At 41.2% G+C, this 27,403-nt stretch overlaps 2 protein-coding genes across 2 annotated transcripts; both read right to left on the minus strand.

Moving 5' to 3' along the window:
* Window positions 1-158: 158 nt before the first annotated feature.
* On the minus strand, window positions 159-10,243 carry LOC102231506 (RILP-like protein 1). The gene is made up of 8 exons (XM_023351985.1): window positions 9,634-10,243; window positions 8,025-8,148; window positions 5,277-5,398; window positions 3,804-4,016; window positions 2,974-3,146; window positions 2,736-2,855; window positions 2,523-2,621; window positions 159-1,571 (listed from the first exon to the last, which is right to left on the minus strand). Exons 1-8 carry the CDS (start codon window positions 9,964-9,966, stop codon window positions 1,445-1,447), a joined length of 1,311 nt encoding a protein of 436 aa, XP_023207753.1. The 5' UTR covers window positions 9,967-10,243; the 3' UTR covers window positions 159-1,444.
* Window positions 10,244-10,686: 443 nt separating this feature from the next.
* On the minus strand, window positions 10,687-27,035 carry prpf8 (pre-mRNA processing factor 8). The gene is made up of 43 exons (XM_014469526.2): window positions 26,862-27,035; window positions 25,755-25,932; window positions 25,476-25,644; window positions 25,144-25,308; window positions 24,618-24,836; window positions 24,324-24,536; window positions 23,625-23,750; window positions 23,390-23,495; window positions 22,905-23,095; window positions 22,681-22,800; window positions 22,378-22,567; window positions 22,130-22,249; window positions 21,635-21,769; window positions 21,389-21,518; window positions 21,087-21,283; window positions 20,114-20,320; window positions 19,576-19,739; window positions 19,354-19,480; window positions 18,908-19,100; window positions 18,159-18,346; window positions 17,836-18,074; window positions 17,584-17,730; window positions 17,292-17,502; window positions 17,090-17,206; window positions 16,753-17,000; window positions 16,497-16,676; window positions 16,023-16,158; window positions 15,749-15,918; window positions 15,440-15,569; window positions 15,206-15,352; window positions 14,935-15,095; window positions 14,655-14,846; window positions 14,011-14,248; window positions 13,797-13,925; window positions 13,380-13,493; window positions 13,121-13,294; window positions 12,786-12,979; window positions 12,437-12,676; window positions 12,176-12,317; window positions 11,945-12,085; window positions 11,723-11,862; window positions 11,378-11,580; window positions 10,687-11,285 (listed from the first exon to the last, which is right to left on the minus strand). Exons 2-43 carry the CDS (start codon window positions 25,921-25,923, stop codon window positions 11,131-11,133), a joined length of 7,077 nt encoding a protein of 2,358 aa, XP_014325012.1. The 5' UTR covers window positions 25,924-25,932; window positions 26,862-27,035; the 3' UTR covers window positions 10,687-11,130.
* Window positions 27,036-27,403: the final 368 nt, after the last annotated feature.

Raw genomic sequence — 27,403 nt, forward strand, 5'->3', positions numbered from 1 at the left:
TTCACCTTTTTCCCAGAATCTATTGTCTTCCTGGAGATGATGAGGAAGCCCTTCGTCATTCCTTATAAGTCGAGAAAGTCAGAACACTTGACCACTACATTTCACCCAACACTCTCAACATGACAGTCTTCACAAAAGAACAAAACTGCAGCAGAGGGGGGATTTCAGCTTTTCAGCACGTGTGATGTTTTTATTGAAAATCCAGACTTTACAGATATGCAACATCCAGTTATTTTATGTCTGCAAACGGTTACAAACATGCTTACAAAAATAAACTCCAAACTTTGTTTTCAAAAGACAGTCTCTTTGGGTGTTCACTGTTTGTCCCTCAATGACATAAGCCACTGGCCTGCATGAGTAGTGCATTTAGAGGAGGGGCTAGACAAAGTAAAAGTGGTGACTTCATCCCTGCATGTTAGCTGGAAGTGGTGAGTTTGAAAACATGCATAAAAATGAAGTAACCACTATCCAGAAGCTTGGATAACAGCCAATCATGGCACCAAATGTCGAATACACACCAGCCAATACTGTTGCTCTGTTCAAATAATGAATGACTTAGCAGCAGGAAAATACATCTTAAACAATAAACAGTAAGTTAAGGCATAAGCGGTAAAAATGCTAGAGCTACCAGAAAGAAAGAGGAAATAAAATGATACGGAGGCAAAAAGTTATCACGGTCCAGCTTTCCTGTGGACAAAAACAACTAAAATCATGAAAAATATTAAACCCAAGAATTTACTACAGAGGTTAAGGAAAAATATATTCACCTGAAATAAAATGCCACCCTATAGAACCGATAAGTGCTTATTATGACAAACGTCTATCATACAATATAGGTAAATTCTTCAACTGAACAATTCACAAATTCAAGAGCAAACCAGTAAAATTAGAAATAGTTTTTTTTGTTTGTTTTTTTTAGCACATGTCCAATATTCATGTGGGCATTTATCTACCAACAGTGAAAAAACTGAGAAAAATGAAATGATCTTTCTGTCTTTGGTCTTAGCTAAAAATATTTGAAGATAAATATAAAAATATATACTATGGTAGATTTCTCCATAATTATAAGCATTTAAATGTTTCTTGTACATATGTATATATACACTTGATTGTTCTAATTGCTGAACAAGAAAAGGTTTAAGAGTTCAAACATGTCCCTCTTGTGTTTACATTGTACCATTTAATCCATGTTTAAGCTCTTATTGAGCTAAAGTCACGATTGAAAGAGAGCTGAAAAGTGAGAGTTAGCAGGTTTGTTTATTAAAATGACTGACATATTATTATGTCTTCTCCTCCTAAGATACTTTGTTTTGTTTTACCCAAGCTCGAGGAGCGTTAAAATAACTTCCACTGAACCAACAGATGCTCTGCTACGAGCTTCAGAGTGAGGGGGAGGAGTGGCTGAAAACGGAGAGAAACCTCGCAGCTGCCTCTCCGACCGGCATTAAGAAGTCGGCTGCTGCTCTGTCTCCTCGCTGGCCTCCGTTTCTCCCAGGATCTCCCAGCTGGAGGCAGAGTTGCTCATGTGGGTGGGGCTCCTGCTGCTGCCCGCGCGCGTCAGAAAGCCGAAGCTGCGGCCGACACAGTGGAAGAGACAGGCCTCAGGTCAGACATGCGGTCAGGGATTATAGCTAAATATAGACAAGGATTGGCAGATCATCGGTACACTGTCAGAGGCAGTGGAGTGGAACTCAGGCCGCTGTGTTTCTGTGGTTTTGTTAACCTTCATTTGATAATGCTTCTATTTTTGCATCCTTACTGCTGCGAAGTTACATATATAAAGCGTCTTGTGAAAAGATATTCACTCAAACTTTTTCACATTTTGATATCATAAGCTAAAATGTATTTTACTGGCATTTCGAGTGACAGACCACTCGACTGTACACAAAGTAGTGTACAATTGCAAGCAACATGATATCTGGTTTGCAAATGTTGTGCAAATAAAAATATGAAAAGTGCAGAGTGCATTAGTATTCATCCCCATGTGCCAAACCTTTGATAAACCCCCTTCCACTGCAAATACAGCTTCCACTATTTGAGGGATCGTCTCTCTCAGATCAGAAATTGAAGTGTCTGACTTTTTTTTTTTACTAACAAAAAAATGAGCAGCAGTTTTCAACTCTACCCATCGATACTACATTGGCTAATCTAATACACCACTATGCGTATTTGATCTAAACCGTTTCATTGTAGCTCTGTCTATGTTTAAAGTCAGCATTATTATACTGCAAGGTGAACCTCCGCCCCAGTCACAACAGCTTTTGCAGCTTCAAACAAGTTTTCTTTCAGTTCCTCCATTCAACACTGACCAGCTTCCCTGTTGATGAAAAGCATCCTCAAAGTATAACGTTGCCAACGCCTTCTTTCGCAGCGGGGATGGCATGTTCAGGATGGTGTGCAGTACATACAAGTTGTTTTATATGTAAAGGTTACATTTTGACTAGAACTCTGACCCCTACAGGCTTTAAGCTGTAACCACACCTATGCTTGGCCAACCAGCTCTACTTTCAGTGTGAACTTACAGATGCCGAATGCGTGACTCAGCTGGTTTGTTAGGCCCGTCTACTTCTGAGTGGTCCACTTCTGTCTGCCCATTCAGGGAACTCGTCTCTTCTTTATCACTGAAAAAAAACATATGGCTGTATTGCTCACCTATTTCATATGTTTCTTCATCAAGACTTCATTGGTGGGTGAATTTCTGAATATGAGGAATGTATTTTGCCTCTAAGAGGTACCTGATGCTGCTCAGTGGAATCCCCAGCATCTTCGCCTTTATCAGCTTCCTTCGTTCTTTGATTGCCGACCGGACAGCTTCCAAAAGGAAGCCTGGACACCTCTCCTCATTCAAAATCTCCCTGCAAATAGAAGATGATAAAGAAAAAAACATTAGGAAACTCTTAAGAACTAAAATAAAGTGCACCTGAATCTGAAATGTTTCTCATTAGTATTCAACTGAAGCTCTTTAAAACCCACCTCTGATAGTAGTTGAGCTCCTCCTGCACCAGGAAGAGGTTGGTTTTCAGCTCGTTCCTCTCAAACAGAATGTCCCGCACCTCCTTCTTTGTGAAGCACGGCTGATCAAAGTCATTCTGCTCAACGGTTGGCTTTTCGGCCGACTCTTTAGCTGTTTGACTTGGACTGGGCAGCTGGGGGAACAGAAACTCATTAGTATGTGCAATAACAAATAGCGAATAACCTCTAATGAAGAGCAACTGAACTGTATGAAACTTTGAGGAACGAAAACAGTGAGTCAATAATGTGCCGTTAACCCTCCTGGATTGTTCAACTCAACAGTTCAGAACCTCTCTTTCCAAAATGAACGTCGTCTTGACATGCTTGCATTTGAGAAAGGCAAAATTTAACACTTATCCAGCCAGTGCAGATTGGATTTGGCATGTGTATTTATTTTTGCACATTGAGCTCACGCAATGGGCAAAAACATTGCTGGCTTTTGACGAAGACGAATTTCCTTGAAATGGGTGTTTTTACAGGACAACGACCTTAACACACCAGTATGTGGTTCCAGATTAGCAAGGTTAGCATTATGGAGTGGTCAGCACAAAGCCTAAAGTTAAAGTTAACAGAAAGGTTGTGGTTTGAACAAACAGCAGCTACTTCTGTGCTTCATAGGAAAGCTGAATCTCCCAACCGTGTTTAGGTTATACAATATATATTTTTGGATCACCCTAATATTCAGTTTTCCTCAATTTGATGCTTCAATTTAAAACAAAGAGAATTGTTTACAACACATTTGCATGTATAAAATATATAAGAAGAGTATTAAGTGCAACAAGACCACATACAGAGCTGTTTCCGTCAGCTTTGTTCAGCTGTGTGTTTCCGTTGGCTGTGTTCAGCTGTCTGTGTAGCCTTTCTATCTCCTTGTTTTTCTCCTTCAGGTCCGTCTCCACGTCGGCCTTCCTCTCCACCATGCTCTTCAGCTGCGTCTGCAGCACGTTCTGCTTGTGCCGTAACTCTTCGTTCATCTTCATGAAGCGGTCCAACTGCTCCTGGAGCTGCGCACACACGAACACACACACACACACACACACACACACACACACTTGTAATGGCATCATGAGCAGTGAGGCAGATACTTACTGTTTGTCTCAGGGTTTAGAAACAGAGGTACAATCAATATGCCACTGCTGAACACAAAGACAGAGAGCCCCAAAACAGTCATGTTTGTGCTTGAGGCACATGGTGAACAAATAAAACCACACACTGTCAATAAACCACTCATAAGGGTTTCCCCCAGAAAACGTGCTAAACCCGGTGCTCATGGCACTAGGGGAGTCATCCAGCCAGCTGCCATGTTTTTGAGTTAAAAATGTTTTAAAAGTTTACAGGAAATTTGAAAATATCACTTGATTATTATGAGTTATTGGAAGACTGGAAGATTAATACCTAGACACCAACAATAAAATCTTTAAAAAAGGCAATAATTAAAAAATAAAATAAAATAAACAAACAACGCTTAGCAATGCTTGGTGGGGGCACAAGTAAAGCCTGGGGTCCCACTAGGCTCATAATGAACTGGGGGAAACCCTGCTCATTAAGTGACAAATATTTTAAACACCAATGCCGAGACAAAATCAAGTGAAAACGTCATGAACTAAACTACATCAGTTGATATTTAAGGGTTTTTTTAATCCTTTATGTCAACTGATTGGGAGCAACAAGTTAAGCATTGACAAACACACCCAGACTTGGCCGTTGTATAAATCATGTGGTGTGCGTGCCCTGGCAGACACAGAGACGCATGCAAGCAATCAGTCCAAACTGCACACGCCTACACACCCCCACACACCCCCACACACACACGCACACGCACACACAGAAGCTGTGTGGGCAAAAACAACGCCTGGGCTTGCCTGAGATCTGCAAGCAGCAACAATGAGATTAATCTCTTCAGTCTTTTACCAACCGTTCACCAACTTGCCCGCATCCAGAGTCCTTATTCATGTTGCTACTGAGTGCTTTATAAAACATTTCTGAATTGATGTTTAGCTTCTTGTAGTATTTTAAAGTGATCTTCTTCATCGCTTTAAGTTTAGGACACTTTTTCAGGACATTTCTGACTAGTAGTACCAAACTGATCATGGCAGCTAATTACATAGTGAGAACTTTAGACCTTAAGATGATCACCTGCAGTATAACCAACTCACTTCTCAGATAATAACTCTATGGGAATCATCTGTGTGTTATCACTGATATCTTTCTTAGTGTTTTAGCAGTTCAATGGTACAAGCATGACTGTTTCTGTGCTTCCTTACCGCTTCCACCTCTTTGGAGACTGTGGCGATCTCCTGGACTTTCGCCCTCAGCTCATCTCTCTGCTTGTCCACCACCCCTTTCAGCTTCAGCATCACTTCCCGTTCCTGCCTCTGAGTACGATCTAAGAATAACAAACACATGGTATTTAAAGGCGGAGGAAAGCATAGGTACAAAATGGCACTGTTATCAGATTTCTTTGCCATTATTACAAAACATTTTGCTTGAAGTTCTATTATGAAAGACTGAATGTACTGCAATCCGCTTAGCGCAGCGGTAAGAGGTAACTGTGAAACGTGTGCCTTTGAAATGATGCTTCACATACAAATACGTAGAACTCTAATTGTGTTATAATATCATAAAAACATCTGATTAACAAACACCAAAGTGCACCTCTGGGAAATCATGAGAATTTTTCTGAAAGTGGAGTTCCCAGTCCTCCAGCCTAACATGATTACTGTGTCACCAACATTTCATCACAAAGCTAACACAAACATACCACAGATAACTCCCTATTATTTACTGCTGAATGGAGTGCAAACTAAAACATTGTGCCGGATGTCTAAACCTGAGCACAGAGAGATAGATACCGCACACTCGTACCATTCAAGTAAGACATGTTTTTTCACCATATTTAAATAAACTGACTCCGACTTCAGACATGACGTGGCTGCACTAAGAGAAGAAATAAAGTACATGTCCTAAACCCAAACCTGTGTGATGGTTAGTTTTAGGTCTGTGACTGGCCGGTGAGCTGCCCACCGGGTGCCGTAGTTCTTGCATGTTGGACGGGAATAGAAAATGGGGAGATTGGGGTTTTGTCAAAAACAAAAGAAACGGAGGTAAATGAAATCAAAAACTTGGCTATTTTAGTCCGGTAAACTTAAAGCTTGATATTTGAACTAAGCTTCATGAAACACCAAAGCCTATTAGCTTTTACTTTCTCTAGTTCAAATTAAGTTCTACTTTCATATCCTCCCACAAAAAACATAAGAGTCAGCATAACTCCAAGTTTAATTTTACATGTTTGAATTTTTCATTGCGAATACAAGACAGATTTGGTCTTTTATTTTGTTTAAAGATCATTTGTAAAAATATAATAGATATTTATTTTTCTGTTCTGATAAGATGCTCATTGCATTCATCATAAGCATGAATATATATTTTTTTAATCATTTATTTGGTGAGCTATGATGACACACCTTTATTCAGTTTTAGACAAAAATATTTTGGATAACTTTACATTTATTGAGGATTTTATTAAATCTATACAGAGGTAATTAAACACACAGGCTTACATATATGTGGCAGATCTCATTTTAAAAATTGGTTTTCTGATGGTACTTTTAAGAAAAATCCATTCAGATCAAAGGTTGGAGCCACTCACATTAGCTTAATGTTAGTCTGCTTTATATGTTTTAAAACCTGTTGTGATCATTGCCCTGCTCTCAACGTTTTCTGCTGTTAATATTAAGGTAAAATTGACCAATTTACTAGTCCTCTATTTTTTATTGTCAGCAAAAACAAACCAATAGCATGATGCCGCCACTACCAGGTCTAACTGCTTGCATAATGTTGTTAGATTTAGAAGCTTTAGTTTGTCCCAACAGGAACATTGTGGGTAGAAATTTGCCTCATTTGGCCATAAAGCTTTTCTCCAGAAGACTTTTAGCTTGTGTGGATAGCAGCAAATTTCAGTTTGAAACAGCCGGTTCTAAAACACCCAAGCATATTTCTTGATTGGCAAAGTCTTAGTTCATGTTGACGTGAAACTACAATGACTATTGTGTTCATAAGAGCACTGTGCCGTGGGTGTTCTAGAACATCCCATCATTCAAGTTTTGTATCATTTCAGACAGAGCAGTACTGAACTTTTGCGAACTACGCTTTCAAATTCTGCCTCTGTCAAGAAATCAAACAGGCTCTACCAGTTCTACTTAGCAGTGGTCAAATATCCAAACAAAAAATGTGCCAGAAGCTTGTTGTTGACCGCTACGTGTAAAGTAACTTATGAAATGTCATTTGGTAAAATACTGCAGGGTGTCCCCCAGTGTAGTGTTGAAAATGTTTCAAATAAATTATTAGATTTCAAAACTATTATGGCATTCGCAAAATTCTCTCCGTAACTCTACCTAGGAAGACAACATGCTTTCCACAGGATAATACCCATCTTTCAGTGTGGGCCTCCTCTTTATGTTGACATAATAAACATTTTTTGCAGAGGTTTTTTCTCATACCAGGAGAATTAACAAAAACAAAGTATAGTTCATGCGTTGCGAACTATTAACCAGTTGGACATCTCTCGAGTTTACCATGAACGCCTTACAGTTAAGCCACTGTTTTGCATGTGTGCAGTGAGTACCTGCATTTCCATAAAGCTTTTACATACACCAGAATGACAAAAACAGGGAAACCACAAGGCCTGGAGAGGGGATTACTTTGTCAGAGCAGAGCAAAAATTTGCTTAGGCAAATGCCATAAAAAAGTCTATTGTAGTCCACTCTATAATCCAGAACATGCGTTGTATGGTTTCACGACACCACAGATCCAAACATATCCTGTCTGTAATTTGTATTCTGTTACATGTAAAATGTCAAAAAGTTTGATAGTGTAAGAAACTACCCCAAAGTAAGACGTAAAATCAAAATGTAAACAACAGTACTAGGATCCATACTATACCATAACGGCAAAACTCAAGACAATTGTCTAAGTTGACCATAAAAAGTTCAACAAGTATTTAAAGAGCACACCTTCCTGAGCATAGGTGCCCTCCAGCCTGTTCTTCAGCTCCTTCCTATCATCCTGGAGCAGCTGCAACCTGGCCTGCAGCTCCTCACATCTCCTCTCCCACTGTTCCTCCTTCTGCTGCAGCTCCTGCTCCAGAAATAGGAGAAAGATGAGGAAATCATAACCTCAGAAGAACGGGATTTAATGTTATGACGTAATTGACCATGCAGAGTAAAAACTCATGAAAATTTTGGAACCGGGACCAGTTGTTCTTTTTTTTTTTATAATATGCCACAGTGAGTGTGTCGCCTTTTACTTGATAATGTTTGTCATTTTTCATCTACTCTGTCAATCATTACAATTCAGAGAGTAAATTAAAATACCTTCACTAAATTAAGATTTAGCTTTCTCAGTTAGGTAAACTTCTGACAATTTCTTATTCATGGCACAATATCATATTATATGATGTACATATCTCAGTCTTATAATCACGATGTGCTATGAGGTACAATTACTATCATAAAATATTTCTAAAGCATCAGATAATATCTGAAAATTATGATGCAGCTAATTCTATTTTATGATTATGAATTATTCTGAAATACTTATACAGTGGCAGTTCTCCCAATTAAAATTAAAATGCAAACAATTATTTGAGATTTGTGGGGGCCAATAGATTATTGGGTCCTTAGTAGATTATTGGGTCCTACAGAAACCCAATAATCTACTAAATGGGACATGCATAAAAGTAACAGAAAATTTATCAAGTGGACAGGTAACAGATAAGAAATTGTATGATTTGGCACTCATCACTTTTTAATGCGACCCTGGACAACTTCCCAAATCAAACACTGTTACTTATCTCAAAATTATGATCTGACTATATTATAAAGAGTTTAAAATATCATCTGATAACTACTAGTTTATTGCTATCTCTTAATGTGAGATAGTTTGGTGTTTATTATTAAATAATACCTGAAGTAAGATTACTTTAAAGTAGTACATTTATAATTAGGATATAAAATGGGAACATAATCTCATCATGGCTTTCTGATTATTACATTATCACATAAGTGAGATACTATTAAATATAATTATTAGATATCCATCCATCCATATATACCTACTTAACTGTGGAAGTTACAGAAAATATTATATTTTCCTCAATATTATGTGACTGAATAAGCCCTAGTGAACCAGCTGTGTTATATTTAATGAGATCCATTTTTGTCTTCAACGATTCGTCAATATTTAAAATGCTCAACCAAGACGTTCACCAAGTAACTGATCTTGTTGTCTTGACGACGAGGGATTTAAATGGGGTTATTTGTAAAAATGGCAAACGAAATAACTACTTCAGTTGCAAAAAAATATGTCTTGTAGTTACACCCAAAGTCAAGTTTCACTTTATCACCTATAAAGTTGCTTACTGCACTTTAAAAGTTGACATGTTGAAGGTTTTAGCAGCACTTTGTGGCGGTCAGCCATGTAAACCGTTGGCTTACAGCAGACAGAGCCGTTTGCTACAGCGCGAGTTGCTGTTACGTGGTTAGAACGTTCTCCTAAGAGAAATACATAGTTCGTTAAAAAAAAAAAAATGTATACAAAATGGTGGCTGCATTTAAAACTCACCCGGATTTCATTTTTCTCGTAGCCCTCCTCGCCGTCTTTCCCCCAGCGCCTCTTCTGCTGGAGCTGGATTTGCTCGAACGTCTTCAGCAGCTCCTCTTCCCTCAGAGAGAGCGACTGGTTACCGGAGACGAAGCTCTCCAGCAGCTCCAGCACCTTCACTATCTTCGGAACCAGACCCTCCACGCTCTCTTTGCCGTAGCCGTCGATGAGCTTCTCCACCTCGGCGCCGACCAGCTTGGCTATTTCGTACACATCATCCACGGTTAGGGCGGAAAAGGTCCGGTTAAAGCAGCAGGACTCCTGCGGGAGTCTGCTCTCTGTGTCCGTGTCCATGATGTGTGAGGCCAGCAGCGGCAGCAGTTCGCTTCACATACTCCAGCCCCCCTCCCTCCCTCCCTCCGGTTAAAGCAGACTCGTCTGCACTTTGTGAAAGTGAAACAGTGAAAGTAAATTCTTCCAAACCTCGCCTGCTTTGGTGTGCACTTTAAAGCGCTGAACACAGGCGAGCAACATGCCCGCTCATGTTCCCAGCTCTCAATTATTTAATGCCGTGACAAGACGCGCTTCGGTGGAACAAGGCTGGGTCCTGAGCGGCGCTCTGTCCTAAACCCGCTGCAGGACCCTCCTCCTCTCCTGACCAATGCAACGCCAGAGCAACGCGCAGCACCGACACGCTGCCAGTTCCTGAAGACTGAAGCACCTAGCGGTTTCCTCTCTGCAGCTAAAACCACAATTACCATCTGCAAATGCATGCAATTATAAAACGTGGCAGGACACTAAACAGTGCAAAACTATCCATACTCCTTAAACTTTTTCATGTTACAAACTTTTAACATATTACATACAGACAGAAGAAAACTACAGCGTTCATTTATTTGTAATTATTTACTAGGTGACTTCTGAATGCAATTGTCGATGGGCAAATTTATAAGCCTAATAAAGGAAGCAGTGTTCAGGAGCCCTGCCAGAGTAAATCTAAATGCAGAACTTCCTCTTTACTCACAGCTCTTGTACATTTCAGAGAAATCCCCAAAAGGAAATTATCCAAACAACTTCTATAAAAACTGATTTTTATTTAAACCCAGCATTTAACATCATAGGATGTACAGTTGAAACACGTCAACAGGGTATTTCTAGTATGAAAATGCAACTTTCAATTTCATTTCACAAAGGGAGAAGAGGAAGTTGTGTTTAATCTTCTGAAATAATGTCAAAAGTTACACCAAATATTACGTCCTGAAAAATACTAGTTCACATACAAGTAAGCCACAAGAACCAAGACTTACCAAGAGTTTTACTGTAAAAGAACAAAACAGTTATGGAAAATAATGAACAAAACTAATTCTTAAACGCTCCTCAAGTCTTCACATAAAAAAAAAAAGCAAAATATCACAATTGCGTGTCTTATGAAGAAATATTACAGAAACATCTCTGGACTGGCTCTTCATGATTCTGGCAGATCTATCTACAAAGATTTGAAGAGCAGGAAGGCGGCGCTCAGCCGAACATGTCCTCTCTGTCAGCGTTGTAAATCTCGCCCTCCTGCAGCGAGGCGAAGTTTAGGAAGTGCGAAGGCCGATGAACTTCATGGTAGAACTCTTTGGGGTTGGACAACTGCAGGTCGTACTTCATGTTGGGATCGTGGCGCACACCTATTGGCAAAATTCATTAATTGCACCAGTTCTGGAAAAAAAAAGTAAATGAAAAGAATGAAGAACTTTAAAAAGAAACTAAGGAAACCAACCCATGAAGTTGTAGTTCCAGGAGACTTGGCCGGGAACCATGAAAAAGCCCAGGAAGCGATCAGAGAGCAGCATTTGGACTCTTTCATAGTGGGATGGAAGGTAACCTTTCGGGTTGTTGCCTTTATCGGTGTTCTGGCGACCCCACTCATAGCCGCTGGGGGTCAGCTTGTAGGCTGTGAGTGTACACGAACCAGGCGTGAAGCTGAAACAAAATACAAAAGCCTTCAAGTCAGAAAACTCTTCACTTTTTTACAATCTATACCAGGGTTCCTTTATATTTTCATATCTAATTACATATTTTTCTATAGTTTTAAGCTCTCTTTTTGCTCTGAATTGAAACCTACCTGCAAGTGATTATGATGGTCTTTTCTCCATCCCATGACGGGTTATCAGCCATGACCTTAGCGTGGGTTGTAACGTCCTGTGGGGACAGCTGTGGGGACTCGTTCGGCTGTGTGTGGATCCAGCCAAGAGGCTCCATTTCCTGATCAAACATAATGCATTTTAAACTGAACAGATAATATGCATATAAATTTGAGAGAGCAAAATGTATATAGTGTCGTTACTTTAAGATATTCATGAGACGGCAGCTGGTTGGGGAGGTGGACAGTCTGGTGTGTCCCCCACTGAGGTACCATGACGATACAACGGATCTCCTTCACCTGGGGGTTGTCTGGTGGGCTGGTGCCATACAGGTAGCCTGCAATCTGAAGCAACAATAACAATTTTCATTCAAAGACTCGATAAGATTGCGGAGCAAGACGCAATTGACTACGGGGTTGTTCAGGGGGTCGTACCTGAGCCCGCAGATCTGAAATGCAAATGAACTTCTTGAGAACGTTCTTGGGCAGGATGTAGGTGTAACCCGTCTCTTTGATGTCATCAGAGGACACATAGATGTGGTTGGTTCGGAGATGGAGGTTGGCAGCAGATATGGCCCTGATTGAGAATTAAAATCAAATGAGAAAAAGACATTAACGTCATCTTACAGTTGCCTACTGTGGAAGACTCCAGCTAACACCTTCCCATTAAAACTGCTAGCCAATGTTTTCACACACCTGACTCTCCACTCAGTCTTGGAAGAGAAGGTCTGCGTCTCGTAGTTAGAGGTGGTGGAGGTGATGATCTCATCGCCATGTTTGTTGACGGTGCGGGTCTGTGTGGCGGTGAGCTGCGACTGCTCTTTGGTCTGTTTTTCGATCTCGGCGATCTGCTGACGCTGCTGAGACGGGGCTGAGATCTCCATACCCAGGATGATGTCACGGATCTCAGACTGAGTCAGGGAGGCGACGTTCACGCTGCAGACAGACAAAACGAGCTTTAACTACAAAATACAATCTCTGCTTATTCTGAGTTACAAAATAACTTGAGCCACATTCTGAATAAAGTGAACAGAACAACTCTTACTTGTTCTTTTTGCCATAATCGGCCAGAATGAGATCTTTAAGTTGAACTTCCACCTTGATCCACTCCTCATCCGTGAGCGTGGGCCAGATGTGATGGGGCTCAGTGATTGTGGTTTTATCAGGTTTCAGGATCACCTTGGCGCGGTCGTTGTTGACGTGGAGCGCTCTTAGGATCAGGATGAGACGGGAGAACGCCTGGATAGGGAGCAGAGAACCAGGCAAGCTTTTTACACAGAGAAAGTCTGTTTGTTCTAAAACATCAAAACTGTCTGCAATACAAAGTAAAGTCAATAAACAGAAAAAAGTCTTGCATGTATTCTAAGAGGCTGAACTCACAGTGTAAGACGAGATGGTCTTCAGCCAATCATCGTAGAGGTTGAACAGCACCATCTGTGGCTCTGTGGCCTTCAGGATCAGGTCTCCAAACTTTTCCACCTTCAGACAAGCCTGGAAGGGCAGCTGTAACTCTGAGCCCTTGATCACGATGTTGGGGAAGTCGAGCAAGTGGACCTAAACAGAGACAGCGAGCTGTAAAACACAATTTCCATCCATAGAAGATGATTCTTAAAGAACAAGTCAGAGAGGAAGGTCTTGCCTCCAGAGGGTCCAACATGCCCTTCCTGGTCACAATGATCTGTTTTGGCTGTTCCTCCACAGGGAGAGAGCGGATCAGGGCAGCAACTTCTTCAGCAGTTTTCCATTTGGCCAGCTGCAAAGAAAAACAATATTTTTGATATATCCAGCATCTTCATAACTACTGAAGGTAACTTGATTGGCTATAAAATGGCCCTATGTGTCATGCCACCCCTTTAAATGATAAAAAACATAATTTTTTGTCATTTAATTGTGGTTGTGATACAACAGAAAACAGAACTTAACCAAAGTTCTAGGAATCCAAGATGATTTCTTTGCTTTTTAATGTTTTAAAGTTAAAACTGAAATAAAACCTCCAGACCAAATTCATTTCTAAAACCAGAACAAAATCCACAGATGAAAGGTAAGAGGTTTTCACCTGTCCCAGACGTTTCTGTCCAGCCCACACAGATGTGTGGATGATCTTGAGGAACAGTTGGCCTGTCCTGGGGTTGAAGATGAAAATGGCTCCATTGATGGGCTTTGTGGTCAAGTTTCCTTCAAACGTCTGTGTTCAGAAATTAAAATAATAAATGTGACGATTCAAAATCCACTTATCTAAATTTCAACATTTATTTCGTAACAATTCTGACCTTGTGGATGGTGACTCTGTACACGTTCGTGTCGTCCACAAACCAGATGATCTGGTTGGAGAAGAGTTCTCCGTAGTTCTGAGAGGACAGGTACGGTTCAGTGGGCTCTGAGGAGTACAGCTGCAGACCCTTGCGGATGCGCTCTCTGAGCACATACAGAGCCGGGTTGGCCTTCATGATCTTGGCCATGGCCTGCTGGATCAGAGGCTTGCTACCAGGGAACCAGTTACCATAGGCACTGGATGAAAAGCAGATAAAAGGCAAGGTTAGATACACCTGTTCTTCGCCTGAAAAAAATATGGAAAAATATTCAGTAACCCTCCTAAAATAGTCTGGGTAAATATTTACTTGATGGTATGGCAACTGAAACTAGTTGCCATATTGGACAACTTGACCATTTCCAACAATACCAGAAAGTGTGAGGTCTAAGAAATGATTATAGTAGCGAACCACAAATACCAGACCATAATCTCCTGGTAAATGGGATCGTCAGTGAATAATCCTAACACTACATTTCATAAAGATAAACCAGTGTGAAACCTGAAATACAGCCTTAAAAACAAACACTATCTTTAAAGGAGGCCACAGGATGGATATGGATTTTGAAGCAAACTTTTAGTAATAATGACTCAAACAATGGACACCTGTGCAGGTTGTAAGCCAGGTCAATGGCAATGAGCACTCCAGTGGGGGAGGGGTAGATGCTCATGTTGTCTGTGGTGTAGTCCAGGAACTTGGCTCTGGCATAGCGCTCAATGTCGTGAGAGTCATAGTCGCCCCATCTGAGCTGAATGTCAATCCAGTACTTCTGTGTGGTGGTGCTGTCCATCACATCCCTGAAGAAGAAGGTCAAAGGTCAGGTTTACTTGCACGTGGAAAGGGTTCCAATTCGCATTTAGATGGAGTTTTCTCCTTAAGACCTACTTTGAGTCAGCGAGCAGAGACGGGCGGGACACGTTCCACTTGTAAGACGCAAACAGGAGGATGTCTGCACAGGACGAGTTCATCTTGTAGGACTTCCTAGGATGGATGGTCTCCTTCTGCACAGTTTCGATCTCCAGAGCATCAAGCTCCTGGTCAAAAACCTGAGACCCAGAGAAGGATAACTAATTAAATATCCTACAATTGATACTTTTGTTCTGCTGTTTCGTTTGTGGATATATGACTCCTTCACTCCTAAATGCTGGGAACTCACCTGACAGAGATCCATGACGATGCTCTCGTGAATCTTCTGCCACAAGTGAGCCCTGAAGATCTGAATGAGGGAGATCTTCAGCGTGGGGATCTTGCCGTGCATAAAGATTCCTGTCAAGTCAAGCTGTACTTGGAAACCCACGTACACCTGGAGACGAGACAGAAAAACAAAAGTTAGAGCAGGACATTCACAGCTAGTAGAGGAGCTCATTTAGAATCAGATAACTGTACTAACGTTGGCTCTGTTGATGGTGGGGGACCACCACAGAGTGAAGCGACGATTCGGGATTTGGTTCAGACCAGACCTCTGGGCGTTCGTCAGCTTCTTCCATTTCATCGACTCTTCAAAGCCGCTAGCCTTTTCCCTAAAGCAAAGATTAACCGTTTATAAAACTATAATGTAGTAACAACGAGCCACAATGCAAGATCAAAGAATCAAAGCAATGGACAAGCTACAAATAGTAAAGAAACTGTTCTAATTAGCTTCTATTTCAGTGGTCGATCAAATAACCCATAACCACTCTTAGTGGTAAAGTGAACATACCAGAAGAGACCCTCCCAGGTGGGGAAGTAAGTGCCTTTGAAGAGTGTGTGCTCCAGGATGCCCTCCACGCCTCCTAGAGCCTGGATCATGTCTGTGCGGTAGTTGTTCAGGTTCCACAGCTTACCGTCGTGCCTCTGGTGGGTCCACCAGAAGGGATTCTGCTTCAGCACCTGAACTCAGGAGAGAGATAACATGTTGGAGAAGCTTTCTTTCTTTTTTTTAAAACACTTGACATAAGTTAATATTTCTAGTTTCCTGATCAACTCTATTGTACCTGATACTGTTTGAAGTCGGTCCTGACTCTCCAGCCTTTGTCATAGGCCAGAGTGTGTCTGTCCTTCTGGAAAAGTGTGTTGATTCGAGGTATTCCTCTGTCCCACGAGTCCTCCAAATCCTCCAGAGTGAGACGCCTGGAGCCAAAAAATTAACATTGTAGCATAATTGATTTAAGCAAAATTCACAGAAGCCTCTCAGAACAGGCAGCATCATAAAGACCAAGAAACAAAGCAGAAAGGTTCCAGAATATTCCAGGTTCTGGAATATTTCCAGAAATACAGCGAAATACAGTGAAATTTCACTGAACACTAAACAACTGATCATCTGAAAATGGGTCAACGTTTTCCAAGATTTCAATTTGACTAAACTGACACGTAAGGGCATCTTGTTTATATACTTTGTTAAGGCATAGTAAGATCTGTACTAAAGAAAATCTGGTTCAGACAAATGATCTTGTCAGTCAAGATTTTACCTGTTTTGGGCAATGGCCTCCTGTCTCTTGAGGGCGTACTCAGCCCAGACTCTCTGGGAGTCGATGAACTCGCTCTCCCATGGCTGAATGTAGCGGTACAAGTTAGGAATGAGCTGATCTTCTTCATGACTCATTCCAGACCTGAAGTGGGTGATCCCCACGTCTGTCTGCTTAGACCACCTGGCAACCAAAGACACAACCAAATGAGTCAGCTGTTCAGGAATAGCGAGCAACCTGCTAGAGATGATGTCCGTACCGCAGGTCTGACTGTGGGATGAGAACGTGACCCATGGACAACATGCCAAGACCACCCAGCTCTTTAGGAGTGTAGAAGACAACCGGAGGGAAACGGCTAGGCATTTTAGAGTTCAGCCCGATCTTGATACGGGTCTGGATCTTGTTCTCGCATTTCACTAGAAGGTCCAGCAGCTCCTGTGTGTTGACCACAGCCTCACGGAAGTAGGTCATCAGGCCGATCAGAGCCGTGTTCCATTTGTTCACAATCTGAACGCATAAACCATATATACTCAGATGATTCCTCCCTTTCAGTGGACTGTCAGTTACCACAGTAGCTTGTGACTACAAAGACTAACCTTGGTGAAAGTGGTGGATCCAGAAGCCATGAGAATCTGACGCACTCTGTTGTGGAAGCGCTGCATGGATTCATCATCCACACGCAGGAAACACTGGGCCGTCCTTTCTTTAGTGACCTACATCAAAAAACACAACAAGACACCTTCAGAAACATTGGAAAGAGAAAATCCAGGACTGTTGAGCTTCTGACTTCTTCCCCACCTCATTCTGCAGGTTCCAGACGCCATCTTTGTGAGTGAACTCCTCATAGCTGGTGCGGCACTTTGGAAGGATGCGGCACTCGAAGCCACACATGTTGAATAACAGGTTGGGGTTGTCTTTGCTGTAGACCGACACAAAGCTGTTCTCCCACTGGACTGTGGTCACAGACCTCGGCAGGCGGTTCTTGATGTCCCAGAAAACTGCTCGCCCGCTGAGGACATCAACAAGAGGCTTCAACTTTACTGCCGTCTCGTGAAACAAATCTATTTTCACAAATGTCCGACTGACTTACAGGTTAACGTCGTGCTTCATCAGTCTCATGCGGGCATCACGAGGCCAGCACTTCTTGTTGTTGTATCCCACGATGTTCTCGTTGTTGGGGTCCGGGTGCTCCGTCAGGTACCGCTGAATCAGGTCTCTGGCCTCATCAGCAGAAAATCTGCAGAATAAAAAACGTTTATACAATTTAAAAACTCCTACAGATTTCAAGTAAAGCAAAACAATATAACCTGAATACAACTGTCCCGTGTTGATATGTTCCTACCTGAAGAAGATGTGAATGCGGTCGATGTAACGACAGTACAGCCTGATGGGATGGGCTGATTCGGTGGTGGTGTCCTGGAAACTCAGGAAGTCGTTGGGCATCTGGGGTGGGCCGGCCATCTCGCTGGCACGGTGCAAACCGAGCACCAGCAGGTCCATCACAAGACCATAGTACTGAACAATGAACGAGGCAAACTGGAGTCCCCTGATGATGCCGTAAGAGTTGGTGTGGTTCATGTCCTACAGAAGAGATAAAAGCATTTAACTTGTCTTCCAGTACCTAATTGGCAACCATGTCCTAAAAGAATCAGTGAACAGGGTTACCTTGTAGTTTATCACCACGTTGTTCTTGGCCGTCATGTAATCAGCAATGTTGTGGTCAACGATAAGACGCAGCAGCCTGTTGAGCAAAGTCAGATCGATCTTCTCGTACATTTTCTCGTAGCGAGACTCCAGCATCACGTTGCACTCGCCCTCAGCTGTTTCCCACACGTCCTGCAAGTTGTTGATGCCTGAGGAGCAACAAGACACGTTATTAAAGCTCGTTAAATAAATATTTATAAACAATTACAGGGTTCTACACATTTTAAAATCAAAACTTTTGACTATTTTTACATATACAAATGTTTTAATTTTTCTAGCCATTTTTACAACATTTCAGCAGAAAACTTATGTAGCTTTATGTTCTGGAAATCACAAAATAGCACAAAGCTGAAGATGGATTATGCAGTTTGGTAAAAAATAAAATAAAATCTTGTTCTTTTGGTAGTTGAACAAACTTACATAAGCACAGTTCAAAGACAAATATTTTTTCAGAAATCCAGAATATGTTTATCTTGCATTAAAATCAAAATGTCTTACTGTAATGTTTTACTAGCTAAATAATCCTGACCTGGTATAACAATGTTAGGTGAAAATATTTTTAAAAAGGTCTTTTTTTAAAGAATTTCTTCATCTAATGAAGCATGGAATAAAGTGTGAATATTTAAATTGTTTAAATTATTTATCTACATTGAAAAAATGATTTAAGACTCCGGGGCTCTGATGTTCTGAAAGCCTGATGTGAACATCACCTTGGCACCACTTGTAGACCAGAAGCGGTGGAGGTTCAGTGTCAGCTGGTTTGATCCAGGGAGGGAAAAGTCGCCTCTTGTCTGCCTCATACCACAGGTACTGGTCCAGGTAAGCATCTGTGATCTTCTCCAAGGGCTCCACATCGTACACAGGCACGAGGTGGCTGTACAAGTCCATGAACTCGATACCAACCTGCACAAAAAGGAAAAACTCAAAGTCTGACAAAAGAAATCACAAATAGTAACAAAACTTTTTCCAAATTACATTTAAGTTTTGGTCTAGAAAGATATCAAGATTGACTTCAAAACTATTTTACAGGAAACTATTAGTTTTTTCTTACCCTTCACACACTGACTGTAATAAATTCTGTAACATTTTGAGCTTGAAGCTCCCTGCCTTAAAGAACATACATCTCTAAACTGTCTCCACATTTCTTTGTGCTGACCTCTTTGAAAGCTCTCTGTGTGAGCAGGTGACGTTTGATCCTGGAAAGCGCCTCATGCGGGTTGTCGTAGGCCTGCTCTATCAGCCCCAGCTCCTCCCTCTGACTCTGATTCAGACGAGATTTCACACTAACAGACACAAAAACATACATGGAAAAAATATTAAACGCTGAGGCAGAAAACACAATTAAATATAATTGATGATCGTCATGAAATGAAATTACCTGTATGCCTCTTTGAGCCTCTCCAGAGCCAGGATCAGCAGCTTGGTGTCGTGTTTGTAGGAAAGTGGGGGGAAAGGTATGGGAGAGAAGCGCCGACTCTCCAGCCAGTGCACAGTGGTTGTGTAAATGGCCACAGCCTCTTCTGCAGTGATGTAAGGTCCGTCCTGGAGAAACAAAATACACAAATCAAGATCCATTTTAGTGAAAACACAACTTTCACTGAATTATTTTTGGATATCTGCTATTAATCAATGCACAAGGTTGTAAATATCTTTTGAATATATGAACCGTGAAGAAGTAAATCGCTCATGTGGCCAGCGATATAAAATCCACCATTCATTTTCATATTCCTCCAGTTCTTACGCACAGGCAAGCTGACCAATGCAAGTGCGCCTTTGTAAGAGGACTTCAAAATAAGTTATCTGTCTTGTTTTCTAACTGAGGAGTCTGTCATAAACTCATTTACCCAATGAGTGAGTACAAACAGGAGAAGAAACAAAGTTCCTCGGTGCTGAGAGAGTTTAAATGAGGAGGTTACCTTCAGATAGTTGTGCTGTCTCTCTTGCTCAGCCTTCAGGTACAGACGGGTCAGCCGGCCCAGGTTCTTCTTGCACACCGTTTTATCCACAGTGGCTCCGCGGCGAATTCGCTCTCTGTTGTAGTGAGCCGTGTTGGTCCACCAGTCGGCTTTGGCCTTCACGTATCGCAGGATCATGTTCTCAATGGGAGTCGGGAGACCAGGCACCTAACAGTTTGGGGGAAAATTACCTATTTTATTCATTGTTGTAATACATAAAAATGTGTTTATGTACTCAAAATAATCACAAGGTTCTTAACATGATGCAGATTTTTAGGAGTAATATGGAACATAAAAGTTCATATTAGTCAACATACTGTCAGATTTTACCAATTATTTTTTGAAGTAACAGTTTCTCAAATGACAAATTCAATTTGGATAATGAGGAGTGAGAAATGTGGAGATGATTGGGTCGGATCATTTTTACCTGGATTCACCTGAAACTCAAAAATCCAATCTTTTTCCTCACTTGCAAACGCAACATCGTCCTATACGGCCAGTTGGAATTTTAGTGTGGATACCTTTACTCAGTAAAAAATGACTCAGTTTTTTAAGCATCAGTAAGGTGTTTAAAATTAAGTCAAATAAGTTATCGCATGAGGGCAGTTCATTCATTCAGGCTACAAGACAGAAACTTTAATGACATACTAATAAGGCTGATTGGAGTCACACAAAGATATGCCGTTTATCATATTGACGTTCCAACCTGTTATAAAACTTGGTTAGAGTAGACATTTTAAACTAACACTGGATCTGTACGATTTAATCAGGTTGAATAATTTGCCAGCATTTTCAAATCCAACATTTTAATTCTGGTATATTATAGTTCTTGAATACTATCAGAAACACACTGAAATCAGCAACAGCAGATATTGTTTATTTTTTTTAAACTCTTGTATCTCTTGCAACCCAGCCATGTCTATGAAACACTGACCTTCCATGGGATGTTGGCCTTCCAGCACCTCCAGGACTCACTGAGGTGCTGCAGGATGGTTCTGGCCTTGTTCTGTTTGATGCCTTCAGGCATCATATCCAGGATGTCGTGCATCACTGCAGCACGCAGCTCCAGGTCAAAGTGAGACTCCACGCGCTGTTTGGTCACAGTCTTGGCCACGCCCTTGGAATGGCGTCCTGTTGAAGAAATTTAACAGTATTTTGGTGTTGCTCACACATTTCCTCATCTATAAAATCTGAATGTGTGCACAACAGCAATCAAAAATTAAAAGGATGCCTGACCTTCGAACTGCCTGGCCAGCAGGTTCCCGAGCCACCTCTCCAGCAGCGGAGTGATCCCCCGCATGAAGAAGAGCCACACTCTCCAGCCAGCAGACCAGAAGCCACAGCCTGGCCCTTTGCCCACAGGACCCTGATCACACATGAATTAGACAAATTAGAGTATAAAGAATCTCCATAGTTGATATTCTTGATATTAAAATCACCTTGTGTTCAGTAACACTGGAACTACATGGTACGTTTACTCACAGTGTTAAAGCGGTAGTATACGAGATGCTTCAGGTCTTTGCACATGCGGATTTGTCTCATCAGCTTGTACTTGTAGCGGTACATGCCCGTCAGCTGTCCCACGTGTGCAAAGATGTACTGCAGACCGTCAGCCAGCTACCAAACATAGACACAAAATCAAGTATAAGATCACCATCAAACAACTAAAAAGACAAAATCAAACAAGCCTTAGGCGCTGGTTTCTCGTATCGGAACATGCCAAAATTTTACATTTGAAAGCTGCTACAATTTTCTAATAATGTGTCAAATTAGAATTCTAGTTGCAAGATAGCAGAGAAAGTCCAGTCCAAAACGCAAGTACTTTCTTTTGGTATCTCAAGTAATTAAACTGCAACAATGCAAAAAGTTCAGATGTTCACTGTGGCTGAAAATGTGCATCTAGAAAAGTGAATAATCCAGTTTATAGTTTAAACTTCCAATTAATCCAGAACGAATAAGGAAACCTTTAAAACACACCTGAAAGGCATCAACATTTCCCAGTCTGTACTGCACATGGCTGTCCACCACCAGCTTGCTCAGACGTAGCACCTCTCTGCACAGATGGAAGGCGTTGCCAAACCTGGACTTCTTTCTCTCCTATAGGGTAGAAACATGTACGACAGTTTACACAAAATACTGTAGAATTCAACAAACTCCACCAGATCTCGCTACGCTCCAAGCATTTCATAAAACACTGATAGATGGATCTGTGCAGGAAACTGCACCTTTGTGGTGAGCGTCTTGACCGGCTTCAGGTTGAAGTTGTAGTCCAGATGCAGATAGTTGAGGTTCTTACGATGAATGAGCAGATTGAGCATGTTGTAACCCTGCCTGCAGACCTGCAGCCCCACCTCCACCCAGTCCAGCTTGGTGGACTGGAAGAACTTTGTTGCCTTAAAGGAGCGGAACAGGTACCTGAAAAGCAGCAGAGGCAAAACCTTTAAACAAAATAACAAATGGTAATTACATTGCTTCAAATTGAGATGAAAAATTAACAGGAAATCAAAGTGATGGCAACTGATGGTGACCTCTTCTTCTGAGCCTTGGGGGGTCGGTGTTTGAGAGCGTTGAGTACGTAGTACTTCAGCAGTTTCTGGTACGACACACGTACTTTCACCGGTTGTCCTGCAGGGCAATGCTCTCGATACCTGAAAAATAATTCACACTAGTTTCAAGTTTCTCAAAAAATATATTATATGAGCTGAATCAAAAAAAAATTTTCTTCTTTAAATCACAATGGTTGTTAGCGCACCAGTTTTTGACCAGGGGGATATCGATGGCGCGCCTTGTGCGGCCAGAACGCAGGTTGAAAGGTCTGGGGGCCCAAAGGAGAGCGATGCCATTGGCTGTGTTGTCAGTGTAGAGCGGCGTCTCTTTAAGGAACGGCTCCACGAACTCTGGAAGCTCAAACTCCTCATCATCATCAGGGAGAGGCTCTTGGCTCTGAGGGAGTATAGGAATTAAGAAATTTGTTATGACAGTTTCTGACTTTTAAAGAAAAAAAAAAACTCAAGAGAAAAGGGAGAAATTATAATAAGAAGGAATATCTGAATGACGAGGAGTACTCTGCAGCTGCAGACAGGAATAAGATAAATAGTCACCATTCATGTTACTATTCCCCTTGTTCTTACGCACATGCAAGCAGGCCAATGCAAGTGCGCCTTTGTAAGAGGACCTTTTAATAAAACGCTGATTTATTTATCATGCAGAGCAGAACGAAGACGATAAACCACAAACCTTGACCGAATGTCTGTGAGAAATGGGGTTGATCAACGGATCAAAGTAGAACGCTGGAAGATCTGGGTCCTCAGTCTTGATAAATACCACATTGGGTGTGTGGTACCTGCAGAAAAACAGATATTAGAACCTAACTAGCACAATACATAAATCGTAGCAAAATGTATGTTTCAACAGAAGAGAGGAATGCAGTCAAACATGCCTTTGTTTAAACAAATTATTGTTTAGTTCTCACCAGGTAAGGTGCACATGGTGCGGCAGGTTATTGTACAAGTAGGGGAAAGCAATCTTGTACTCGGTCCTGATGGGCTGCCGGATGATGATTTTGTTGATGTCGTTGAACTCGTTCCAGTCTTCATCCCTGCAGAGCAAACAAACAGCTAAAAATGAGTGGTGAGGGCATCCGTACATTTTACATCTCATTCTTTTTCTGATTCTGAATTATTTGAACATTTCACCTGGTTGGGTTGCATGTTCTATAAACCATGAAGCACCACAATGCTGAAGTTGACTTAATTCACACATAAACTCAGTCTAAAGCTCCAATCTACGGCCTTGGTGACAAAAAAAACTTGAATTTTACCTATTGAGAAAATCTTAAGAGTGTTTATCTGTGGCTTCTCTCAATAGCTGTAAACAAATACATACATTTGACAGGGGGAAAAAAAATCTTTACTTCATACTCTATGAACTACAAAATGCCTTGAATGCTTTGCTTTTCTGCAACAAAGACAAATGCTGTAAATGTTTGAGTTGTCTGTGAAACTCTTTTTTCTTCCAACATGGGCTGTTGAAAGGAAATTGTAATTTCCATCTCTGGCTACAGATGAAGCAAACAACTTCACTGAAATGTTTCTGATCAAACACGCGATTAGAAATTTCAGGCTCACAGTCCAGCAAAACGTACAGTGTGGGCTTAGTAGAAGCTACTTACTGAAGATTAATGTCTCTGACAAGTGGCTCAAACTTTGGTCCTCCTGGGATGGCCATGTTCAAAGCTTTTGAAGTGAAGAAGGCCTTCAGGTCAAACAGATAAAAGTAATTAAAGTCCACTAAATCTGTTAGAAGCTGATTGGCCAGGCGATACAGTGTCGACATCATGGGGAGCGTGAACTGCCAGCGACGGTAGGTGGTGCCATTCACAAACCTGAAAGATAAACGTCAAAATGTTTTAAGATTTTACGTCAAGCTGCAGCTGAATTTAAAATTTTAACAAACGAAGACTCACTTGGGATTATCTTTGAGGGGCTGGTGCTCATAGAACCACTCCACAACTGAAGAATCTTCCTCAGTATCGAGCTCCATCTGAATGGCCTCCAGAGGTTCCACATCCAGGATGTTGTCTGCGTAGTCCAGCGGTGGCTCTTCATCATCAAACGGCGGAAAGCGCATCCTCTTGAAGTGCCGTCGGTCACGCTTCTCACGACGCATCATGATCCACATGGTGCTGACATTTTGTGGGGAATAACACGATGTTTAATATACAGTACAGACCAAAAGTTTGGACACACTTTCTCATTGAATTCAATGAGAAGGTGTGTCCAAACTTTTGGTCTGAACTGTGTGTATGTACATATATATATATATATATATATATATATATATATATATATATATATATATATATATATATATATATATATATATATATATATATATATAAAGAAAAAAAAACAAGACATGCACACATCTTTCAGGTAAACAATTTAACAAAAAGGGCACAAAATGAGAACATGGATGTCCAAATCTCTCACCCCCACTGGGCAATGTAGACAGGCTCTATGACCCAAGGGATTTCATTCACAAAGGAAATGGCTCCGGTGATATGATAGAGCACAGGGACATCTCTGATCTGCTCCCAGGGCATCGGCATGTTTTCCAGAAGCTTCAGCACTGCGTGAGGCATGTACTTCAAAGCGCTGCACAAGAACAAACAAACACAATCAGATCCAGAGAAGCTGAACTCCAAATTATCAATCAGCATAAGAAGGGAAAAACCTCAGTGTCGTTTTAAATTGCAACTTCAGTACGTTAAAAAACTTTCAGAAAAACTCTGCAACAATACAAGAGTAATATTTGGTCTTACCCTAGGTAGACTCTTTTGTCATGGCGAAACTTTCTATTGGTCATGTCTCCATGGTCCCTTATGATCTTGCGGACGTGCTCAGGAGGCATATCTTCCTTCTGGGCATCCACAAAGCCAAACTTCCTTTTCTCCGCATAACGTTTGGCCTGCAGCTGCTGCCATTTCCTTGCTGGAGACACCATTAATTATCAAACATTTTAATAATTATTTTACAAATGCTCAAAGTGAAACCAGTCTAGATTTGATCTAATATTTTCCAGGGGGAAAAAAACAACCCACCTTTTTCCTGGAGTTTTTCCTCAGACATGTAATCTGGAATAGGCGCTGGAGGGGGAACAACAGGGGGTACGCCTGGTGGAACACCAGGAGGGACAACCGGAGGTACTCCTGGAGGCACACCTGTTGGCATCCCTGGAGGGACTCCTCTGTAGGGAAAGGCAGCTGCCATGGTGCCTCACTGATCAAAACAAAAGGTTAAAAGGCAAAATCACATATCACGACTGGGTTTTGATTATTTAACACAAATTAAATCATCAAATAAGCTGAACTCTATTAAATTATTGATGAATGTACTTGGTGTTGCCTTTCAGGGCACTTGATCGTTTCTTGCTAGGTTCTTGAAATTAAGTATTTTTGCAGAGTTGTAGCGAATTTTAAATTAACTTGGGGGCATAAATTATCACAGAATTTTAGTTTTGAAAGGCTCGAAATACCTTATTCAATTGCACATATTATGTAATTAATTGAAAGTTTTTTAAATACTCTTTCAAGTAGAGTAGTTTGTACTGACACACAGCTTTTGCAAATTTTACCAACGCCCCTAAATTGAAATAAATCAAGGACATAAGTAAATCCAAACACCTGTTTATTTTAGTCGTTTTACAGCAGTCTTTGTGTCTGCATTTTCCTCCATTAATTAAAATGGCTCCATTCTAATACTCATAACTAAATTAAAAGTCGAAACTCCAGGCGTTAGTTCAAAGACAATAGAATGCTAAATTACATTACACTATGAATTTATTTTCAAGGCATCACTTTGTTTAGCATCAAGCTGAAAAGATAAACAGTAGCTTCCTTTTTGCGGACCTTGCTAACTTGGTTAGCTCAACACGGCTTCATCCGGCGGCGCACATACAAACCATCTATACAACCAGAAATAAAACGGCAACATCACCAGGTAATAGCTTACAAATTTGTCTCAATTTAATGTTTGTAAACTAAAAACGACTAAACATTCACTTTGCTGCAAATCGATGTCAGTATTTAGATAACTAACCGCAGGCCCAACATGTTACAAGTTAAATGCTAGCTTGATGCTAACGCTTGGACAGTGGCTAACGGCTGCATGTTAAGTAACAAAAAAAAAGCTAATTAAAGACTACAAACCTCGATACTTTCGCACCAATTGCAGTTGTGTTAAAACAGCTTCTGACCAGTCAATAAAAGCTTCTACAGCATATCTCCCAACTCGTGTGCGACCGTATCGTGCTTTTTTCCGCTTCAGCGTCGCAACGAGCTGAACCAGCGCACGACGGTATCCACACGATTAACGCAGCTCAGAGGAATTCTCAGATACCACTTACGCAAAATCGAGCGATTCTGAAAACGCGACGAGATACCTTCTACGCCAAAAAAAAGCGTAAACGTAAAAGGAGCGCTGCTTTGTGAATGCAGATTTGACTTCCGGTACAGTACTGACCCCTACTGTCTTGGAGTGCATATCACACCGGCTTAAAGGAGATTAGATTAAATTTGAACCAGACAAAAAACAAAACAAGGATAAACTATAATGAGTAGGACTCATTAGAGTTTTACCTTTTACACAGGCGTACAACCTTATTACAGCAATCAAAAGCTTTATTCTTTTGTTATGACAAAAAAAGCGTTTTAATTTAACTCTTTTTAAATTATTGGTTTTGTCCACTCAT

The sequence above is a fragment of the Xiphophorus maculatus genome, chromosome 18, assembly GCF_002775205.1.
Source record: "Xiphophorus maculatus strain JP 163 A chromosome 18, X_maculatus-5.0-male, whole genome shotgun sequence".
NCBI lineage: Eukaryota > Metazoa > Chordata > Actinopteri > Cyprinodontiformes > Poeciliidae > Xiphophorus > Xiphophorus maculatus.